Source organism: Talpa europaea (genome assembly GCF_964194135.1).
Source record: "Talpa europaea genome assembly, chromosome: 12".
Lineage (NCBI taxonomy): Eukaryota > Metazoa > Chordata > Mammalia > Eulipotyphla > Talpidae > Talpa > Talpa europaea.
The window spans coordinates 86,712,194-86,721,651 of record NC_140079.1 but is presented as its reverse complement, the minus strand read 5'-3'; the positions used below and the strand labels follow the sequence as shown (position 1 = coordinate 86,721,651).

Sequence of the window (9,458 nt, the reverse complement as noted above, 5' to 3'; positions counted from 1 at the left end):
TCGGACAAGAGACACAGGCCCCTGGGGGGCTTTCTCTGCCACCCAGCCCCAGATCTACCCCACTGCAGCTCTGTGCCCCCCAACACCACCTGGGGACAAACTCCGCAACCCCTGAAGAGTGGGTGCATCCGGGAAGCCCAGGCCAGCTTACATGGACACTGAAGGGCCCAGTGAGGCCGTGAGAGTGGAGGGCAGGAGCGGGGAGGGCTGTCGTTGTGGGACCGGAACTCTGTCCTGGGGCTGGGACTGCAGCTGTGGCTGTTTGTACCTGAGCTGGGTCGCGCTGTCTGGAGGGGGAGGCTGTGGCAGGTGTGAGGCCATGTCTGCAGAGTTTTCTTGAGACTACGTGGCTGAGGTACTTGCCACTGCAAGCCGGGCCCTCAGACCGCCCTGGCCCCCACATCCTGCCTTATTTTCTCTACATACTTTTATAAAAAATATAACGCATGTGCTCACTATGCTGTCCATCTCCCCACGCCCAGAACCTAAGTCCCACGAGGTGGGGTGTCTTACTCCTTCCTCCAATGCTATGCCCCAGACTTCAAACAGCACCCGGCAAACAGTGGGGTTGAGCAGTCCCCGCATCACATGCAGCCTGCACGTAGCATGTCCTCGTGTGCCATGAACACGCGTGCCCTGCCTGAGACCACCTGGGTGACATCTGGAGACAGACAGGCCCGTGGGGCTCGAGTGGGGGCCAGCAGCGGTGACCGCCTCCCAGGAGTGCTGGCTCAGCCTGGCCCTGAAGCTTGGGGGAAAGAGGAGGCAGCAAGGATGCCTGTTGCCCTCTCGCGGGCATCTTGAGCTTGGCGTCCAGGCCCAACCCCCAGGGATCCTGGTGCTGGGAGGGAGGAAGTGGGCAGAGGAGGGGCCCTGGCCGGATAACACACTCCATGCCACTCCCTCCTCTACAGGGAGAAGATGAGCGTGGGCTGCCCAGAGCCAGAGCCGCCCCGCTCCCTGCCCTGCTGTGGGCCAGGGACTGCCCCTGGGCTGGGTGCGGGCGTGCCCCTCCTCACGGAAGACATGCAGGCGCTGACCCTCCGCACGCTGGCCGCTAGTGACGTCACCAAGCACTATGAACTCGTCCGGGAACTGGGCAAAGGCACCTATGGGAAAGTTGACCTGGTGGCCTACAAGGGCACAGGTGAGTGTCTGCAGGGACCCGTGTTAAGGCTGGGGTGGGGACTTACCTGGGGCTCCCAGGATCTGTGTTGAGGGCCAGGAGGCCAGCAGGGAAGCAGAGCCCATGCTCCAGGTGGGGAAGCTAACGAGGGAAGAGCAGGCGGCTTGCCAAGGGAGGAGTCTGGGGGCAGAGTGCCCAGACTGGAGGTGCAGTGCTGAGATCCAGATGGGGCTCCGGGGACAGCCGAGGGATGCATTCAGGCACATCTGGAGCTCAGGGAGAGGTCAGAGCTGGCCGTGGTGTTTGCGGAGTCTCTGGCATTTTGGTGATAGCAGGCCCCAGGGAGTTGGACAGAGCTGAGGGTAAGTCCTCAAAAACAGGACATCGTGTTTCCGGAGGGGAGATGCCCCTATGAAGCCGCTATGGCCATCTCCTGTTCTCAGATGAGGACACAACTGAGGGATTCAGTCACTCAGCCAAGGTCATGCAGCCACAGAGTTTGAACTCGGATGACATCCCACTGGGCAGCTCCAGAATTTTCTCTCAACCAGAGCTTGATGCCTTCTCCACACTGTAGGCTCAAAGAGGTGTCCACCCAGCCAGTCAGAGACGGGGGTGTGAGCTCCCACACCTTGCAGGCCCTCCTCTCTTCAGATCTGTCCCGGTCATTCATGTAACGCACCTGCTGAGCACCTACTGGGTGCCAGCCTTCACCGTGGGCACTGGAGATACTGCCAGGAACAAGACAGGCTCCTGTGGCCTGGGAGCTGCAAGCTGGCTGGGGGGCGGGCAAGGTAAATAAGTATATGGCGTGTCAGGAAGAAACTGAGTGAGGGTGAAGGAAGCAGCGGGCTCTCCTCATCCAGGGCGGGTGTGGAAGACCCCGGCTGGCTGATGCTGCCGGGCCTTTGCCAAGGCCCATCTCCTCACTGGCCTCGGGTTCCTTCCTCTACAAGGTGGACAGCAAGGGCTGGGGGTGGGGGGGCGCTCGGATCTGGTGCCCGAGATGGGCGGTGGAGCCGGGCCTGCAGATGTGTGGGGTGTGGCGCACAGGGAGAGGGGTCCTCACCACTATTGCTGCCGCCCTGTCAGGCATGAAAATGGCGCTGAAGTTTGTGAACAAGAGCAAAACCAAGCTGAAGAACTTCCTGCGGGAGGTGAGCATCACCAACAGCCTCTCCTCCAGCCCCTTCATCATCAAGGTCTTCGACGTGGTGTTTGAGACCGAGGACTGCTATGTCTTTGCCCAGGAGTATGCGCCTGCCGGGGACCTGTTCGACATCATTCCTCCCCAGGTACCTGCCGCGCTGTGCTGGCTGGCGGGGGGAGGTGGGCTTCCCCGGGAGTGAGCCAGACCCCTCCTTTCTTCCACAAGTACCCACCATGGACCACCTGCTGTATGTCAGCCACTGTTGGGGGGGCTGGGGGTTCACAGCGAACAAGACACAGGTGCTGCTCCTGTCCTAGCTGGGGAAGGCTGCCACAAGCCAGATAACACGCTGCGAGGCGGCAGTGGAGTCCAGCAGCTGCACAGGAAGGGGGCACCAGGGGCACCCCAGAGGAGGTGCCCCTGAGTGGGAAGGCACGGGCTCTGCAGCGGACCAGCGCTGGTTTGGACTGCGCGGCTACTCGCCGGAGCAGTGACCAGGCCTCTCCGGCCGCGTCCGAGGACGTGGGCATAACAGTCGCCGCTAGGCGGAGCTGGCGGGAGGCCGCGGGGTGGCTTCTTAACCCACACCCACACCCCGCCTCCGCGCCGCACCTGCAGCAGGTGCTCACTGCAGGCTGCTGCAGTTGTTGGGGGAGACGGTAGGGGTGAAAGCGGCGGAGTCAGAGAGAGCAAAGGGAGCTGGAGGGGGCGCTGGCATCCGACGGGGGTGGGACCCCAGGAAAGAGGCCAGGCCTCGCCCCAGCCCGAGGCAAGGGAGGACGCGACCTCGGTGGAAATGGAGCCCCGAGGTCCTGGGGAGGGGGTGCGGGGGGGGGCGGCAGGGCTGAAGCCGAAGGACAGGCGTGGGGGGCGGGAGGGCCGGCGCCCCTGAGCGCGGCTCTCCCCCCGCCCCGCAGGTGGGGCTCCCGGAGGACACGGTGAAGCGCTGCGTGCAGCAGCTGGGCCTGGCGCTGGACTTCATGCACGGGCGGCAGCTGGTGCACCGCGACATCAAGCCCGAGAACGTGCTGCTGTTCGACCGCGAGTGCCGCCGCGTGAAGCTGGCCGACTTCGGCATGACGCGCCGCGTGGGCTGCCGCGTGAAGCGCGTGAGCGGCACCATCCCCTACACGGCGCCCGAGGTGTGCCAGGCGGGCCGCGCCGACGGCTTCGCGGTGGACACGGGCGTGGACGTGTGGGCCTTCGGCGTGCTCATCTTCTGCGTGCTCACCGGCAACTTCCCGTGGGAGGCGGCGTCGGGCGCCGACGCCTTCTTCGAGGAGTTCGTGCGCTGGCAGCGCGGCCGCCTGCCCGGGCTGCCCTCGCAGTGGCGCCGCTTCACGGAGCCCGCGCTGCGCATGTTCCAGCGCCTCCTGGCGCTCGAGCCCGAGCGCCGCGGGCCGGCCAAGGAGGTCTTCCGCTTCCTCAAGCACGAGCTCACGTCCGAGCTGCGGCGCCGGCCCTCGCACCGCGCGCGCAAGCCCGCCGGGGACCGCCTGCCGCCCGGGCCGCTGCGCCTCGAGGCGCCCGGGCCGCTCAAGCGGACGGTGCTGACCGAGAGCGGCAGCGGCTCGCGGCCCGCGCCCCCCGCCGTCGGGCCGGTGCCCGTGCCCGTGCCCGTGCCGGTGCCCGAGGCCGGCCTGGCGCCCCCGGGGCCTCCCGGCAGGACGGACGGCCGCGCGGACAAGAGCAAGGGGCAGGTGGTGCTGGCCACGGCCATCGAGATCTGCGTCTGAGCCGCCCCCCCGCCCGCGGGCCGGGGCGCCGTGCGCGCAGCCGGGCCGGGCCGCGGGGAGCCGCGCTCGGCCCGCCCCGAGCGGCAGGCGGCGGCCGCGGCCAAACCGCCCCGCCCCGCCCCGCGACGGGCGCTGGAGAGGGCGGCGGCGGCCTGGGCGGGGCGCGGCGGCGCCGGGGAGAGAACCGCCGGGAGACCTCGGGCCCCGCCTGGGGGGCAGGGCGTGCCCAGAGGCGCCAAGTCCCAGACCCGAGGATTCAGAGGCCCCCCCATCCCCGCGACACTGGGAGCCGGGGCGCTCGCCGGTGACCCCTAGGCTCCCCAGCTCCCTCCTGAACCCCGGAACCCTGATTAGTTGATCTCAGCCCTTTGCAGCCCCCGGCAGATCATCCCGCGGCCCCACCCCAGGCCCTGCCTTCCTGGTTACCCACGCTGGGCGCAGAAAGGACTGAAGTGTTGGGGCACATAAGGGGCGTAAGGCCCTCAAGGCTTAAGGCCCCTGGACCCTGGCTGAGGGGGGGAGCAAGGAACTAAGGGCGGGGGTGCTGCTCAGCTGCCTCCTTCGCTTTCCTGGGAGGCTGACGGGGAGAAGCCAACCCCCCTGCAAAATGTAGCAAATGTCTGGATGCTGCAAGAGAGTGAGTGAGTGTGTGTGTGTGCATGTGTGTGCGCACATGTGCGCACGTGCATATGAGCCCCCAAAATCTAGTGACTCCCCCACAATTCATTGCCCCCGTGAGGACACTGAGCCCACGGAGGAGGGCAGCTTGCCTTGGGCTACAAGTCTCAGAGACGTGGTGCCCCGGCAGCCCCCCTCCTCCTCCCCAGAGACCGTCCTGACAGTTCAGGGCCAGAAGGGCTCCCGCGGCAGGGGCCCCGGCTGCCCCTGCAAGCCTCGCCGGGAGTGAGTGCAGAGCCCACGGCGGGGCCCAGCGCCCCCTGCTGGCCGCACCTTCCCAGGGCACCTCACCGTCCTCACTGCAGCAACCCAAGGGGGTGACAGGCGCTGAGTTGATTCGTGCCAGAAATTACTTCTGGGTTTCTGCAGGAGTAAACATGCCGGCCTCGGGCTGACCCGGTCCCATGGTCTCCCAAGTTTCTGGTGCTGGATCGTGCTGCTGCGGGCATGAGGAGACTGTGGGTGTGAGAACTCGGCCGTGAAATGTGAGGGGGGAGTGTGCGAGTGTGCCGTGTGAATGCACAGGTGTGTGCGTGTGGACGTGTGTGCTCAATGGCTGCATCCAGACGCCTCAGTAACAGCCCCGCCCCAGGCAGCTGCCAGAGGGGGTCCAGGCCTGGGCTTTACCACACCCCTCAGGGAATCGGCAAGGAGGCACCTGCAGGTTGGTCCAGGCCCCTGGGCAGCAGAACAGACCAGAGGAACCCAACCTCACCCAGTGCTCCCTCACGACCCCTGCCCTCTCCGTGGAGGCCTGGGACCCCGCAATAACCTCAACATGGGTGAGGCTGCTCCCTCTGCCTGGCAGTGTCCCATCCACTGTCCCATGCCACACCTGCCAGGGTCCCTTCTGGGCTTCTAGGACATTGGAGGGGGCTCCTTGATGGGCCAGGTTAACCAGAGGGCACCCTGACCATCCTCTGGCCCGGAGCACCCCTCCCCACTCACCCCTCATTCCCACCGTGCAAAAGGGCTATAGGTCCCCCTGCCCTGCCCGGGTCCAGTTTACAAACAGTGCGGTTGCTCCAGGGCCTGGCCCCACGCTCCTCAGTGTGCCCGCTCCCTCGAGACCCACCTCCCCGGCGGGCATTGGGGCCCTCCACACGCCAGGTAAGTAGCACACCCCCGCTCCCACCAAGGGCCACGTCTCTGAGAAGGCCTCCCCGTCACTGCCCCCGGCCCACCTGGAGCCCATCCGGGCGCCTCCCAGCCGCTACTTCTCCTTTTGCCTTAGGCCTCTCGACATCCTGTCGCCTGCAATAACAAGGAAGCGAGATCCCAAGTAGACGTCCCTCGCCGTGCGCCCCCCTCTTTCTCTGTTAAGATCCTGTCTGGGAGTTCTCGCCCTCGCCCTCGTCTTCGTAGTACCTAGGGTGTTAGCGTGTTAGCGTTGGGAAGGGACTGTAGTTACTTAGCCCGGCCCCTCGTTCTCGGAGGCACAGAGGGCAGCGGTGTGGGGGCTGCCGCGGAAGCAGGACCGGGCCAGGTCTGCTCCTGTGCCGCCTCTGCTGCCACCACCTCTGCCCGCCGGGCGGGGACCCTTTGCCCCCGTAGGAGAGGTTTTGGTCTCAGATGTTTACCTCAGTTTATGTCACTGTCGAAGAAACAAAACATAAATAGCAAAAAATTAATACCACCGTAGATATGAAGACTTAGAATACAAAAAAAAGAAAAAACAAAAAAAAAATCCCCCTGGCAATTCCTCTGTGAAGGTGTGTGTGTGTGTGTGTGCGTGTGTGTGTGTCTGTCCCAGCCCCCGTGCCCCCCACACTGTCCCCTGACCTTCGGTGCTTCCCAGAGGCCCCTCTGAGCTGGCCTGTGGGGCTTGGGGAGCCCCCTGGACGGGAGGCAGGGCCAAAGTTAGCTGGAGGGTCTCCCACCCGGCCCCCTGAGCAGAGTCCCGCGGCCCCCGCTGCTCCGTGTACCCACGGGGTCGCGGTGGGACAGCCCTAGTGGCTGGCATCAGAGTCCAAGCCCGGCTCAGGGCCTGGGGGGAATCCCAGCCCTAAGACCCAGACCCCCATGTGTTGCCCCCCCCCCCCGTGTTTGTAAATAGTCTGGATCCTTTGGCCCTGAGAAGGTTTTTAAATGTGTTATTTACTTCTCTAATCATGACAATTGCTATAAAATAAACAAAAGTTTAGAAAAAGTACCCCTGGGTGACTGTCTTGTCTCCGGCGGTGGGCAGGGAGGGGGAGACTGCAAACTAGATGGATGTTCTAAGGCGGTGCCCGCAGAGTCTGAGGGCAGCTATCCCAGGGCCCCCCGGCGGCTCACCCCAGAAGGGGCCGGGACAGAGGCATGAAGGGAACAAGGACCCAGGTTGTCTGGAAGGGGAAGAGGGTGGTCCGGGGCCCAGAGTCCAGCTTCACCTCGGGGCCCGTCCGTTTGGAGGCAGACACCAGAGCCCAGAGGAACAGTGTGGGCGGCTTTGTCCAGTCACCACTCAGCAAATAGTTCCCCGTGGCTTCTGGGCCCCAGGCTCCCTTCTAGGGGGGGAATACAGCAGTGAGCGTCAGAGCCTCTGCCCCCGGCAGCCAGTGACCTCATGCTGGAGACAGACATTGCCCGCGTAGACGGCGGCTGCCATGGAAGTTTGTAGCTGGGAAGCCCGTCGGTTTTGGAGGACTGGCAGCCCCCTGAAAATGGAGACCAGAGGACTGGGAGGCCTCTGGGTGTGGGGCATGCAGCCGAGGGACGGAGTCGAATGGGCTGTGGCTGCAGACCCAGAGGCAACAGGCAAATGGCAGCAGCTGGGGCAGGCTGTGGGGAGCTTCACGATTCAGCCTCCACTTAGCAAACATCTATTCATTACCCGCGCGTGGCAGCACCAGTTCTGATGGCCCTGCCCTCGAAGACAAGTCTGCCCCGGAGCTGAGTGCTGGCCGCCCATGCTGCTCCGTCAGGCGCCCTGGCTGCCCATTGCGGTAGCGCCTCACTGCTCCCCCAGCTCCCTCTGAGCCTGCTCAGGCTCTTCTCATGACAGCAGCCAGAGCGCAACCAGTTGCACAGTTGTCCTCCATCTCCCCACTAGAAAGAGCAGAGACGGTGTTTGATGAACTGCTACTCCCTCACATGCACCCCCCCAAAGCGTAGTACAGGGCCTGGCACATAACAGACCCACCCTAACTATTTGTCAAATGAATGAGCCAGTGAATGTTGTAGTGGGGCAACCAGGTGCAGGGCAGGAAGGGGGCCTGGGGAGCCGGGGAGCTGCAAGACTGGCAGCAACCAAGCCCCCGAGTCCCCTGGGGGTCTTTACTCGCTGGGCTCTCTCTGGCATTCTCTTGTGGTCTCACCTCGTTTTAGTAACACCACTCATCTTCTCACAGTAGTCGTCTAGGTGACGCCACCCTTGTAGGCCGGCCTCTAGGCTCAGGTGTGCACACTTACGCATGCCCACACCATACTCCAGGTGTCCACCATCAGCCATGCGTGCCCTGCACCCACGCTCTCAAGTGCCTTCTGCATTAACACGATCAAGGCCGCAGGTGATAGCCATAGAGGCTACTGACGCAAAAAGCCTGATTAATTCAGTTACCCTATAAATGCACTACTATTTAGGGGAAGGAGACAGCAATAGACAATCCCTATTCCCTGAAGGAAAACAGACATTAAATAAGACATTGGACATAATTACCTATGAAATGGGGGCTGGAGAAGGGAAAGGAAGAAAAATAAGAGAAAAATCCACCCAGACTTGATCAAAAATCCCTCAACCAAGAATCTGGTCTAGGATATGTGAAAGAAAAAAATTGCTGTTTGAAAACGTTACTCACTTGTCTGAACTAAGGGTGGATCCTTGGGGGTGATGATCCTTTACTTAACAGAGCGCTTTAGGGGATCGTTAAGGAATGGAGAGGAAATCCCTGGGAGCAATTATCAGGCGAGCGCACATAGCACCTGTTTATAATCCCCAGCGTCAGGGAATTCCAGCACCGACCGCTAGGGGGCCTTGGCTTTCTGCGGCGATTGCTCTGTCGGCCTCTCAGCATTGTTTGCAGCCAAACCCTGCAAGGGTTTCCAGCCTCATCCACACACCTTCAGAGCCAGACCAACCCTGTCGCCACTTAGGCCCTTTGTTTAGCTGGGTCACTTTCTCTGGGTGAGTTCCCTGTTGAGGGCACTTCAAGTCACTTCCCGCCCAGTCTTCAGTCTAGACCAACGTGGGCCCTCAGGATCGCTGAAACTCGGAAGGGGATAGATTGTATTCTCCATTCCTTTTTCCCCTAAGGTGCTCCTTGATCCCTGGGCACATGTACCCATCTGTTTTGCCAGCAAGCACGGGGCACGTTCAATGTTGATTCAGGCAGAGAGTCCAGAGCCCTCGGTGGATTTTTCCAGGCATTGTTGCTCTCAGGGAACCAGGCACACGGGGCAGGGAGGCTGGCATGCAAGGAGGGCAGGCAGGCAGGCAACCAAGCCTACCAGTCCCCTGTGAATCTTTATGCCTCTTCCCTGGGCTCTCTATGGCGTTCTCCCATGGTCTCGCCTCTTCTGTAGTCACTCCACTCGTCCTCTCGTAGCCATCCTCCTGTTTCCTTCTGGAGAAATGACGCCGCCCTTATAGCCGTGCCTCTAGGCTCAGGCTTGCCACACCATACTACAGGTGTCCACCATCAGGCACGCATGCCCTGTACCCAAGCGCCTTTTACATTAATACAATCAAGGCCCCAGGTGGTAGCCACAGAGGCCAGTGGCATAAAAAGCCTGATGAATTCATTTACTCCACACTAACTCTGCCAGTGGCAGCTAAGCCTGCTAGGAC

At 62.6% G+C, this 9,458-nt stretch overlaps 1 protein-coding gene across 1 annotated transcript; it reads left to right on the top strand.

Moving 5' to 3' along the window:
• Positions 1 to 921: 921 nt before the first annotated feature.
• Positions 922 to 4,012, top strand: SBK1 (SH3 domain binding kinase 1; the record flags this gene model as incomplete). The annotated part of the gene is made up of 3 exons (XM_084249508.1): positions 922 to 1,147; positions 2,219 to 2,421; positions 3,194 to 4,012. 3 exons carry the CDS (start codon positions 922 to 924, stop codon positions 4,010 to 4,012), a joined length of 1,248 nt encoding a protein of 415 aa, XP_084105634.1.
• Between the last annotated feature and the right edge of the window lie 5,446 nt (positions 4,013 to 9,458).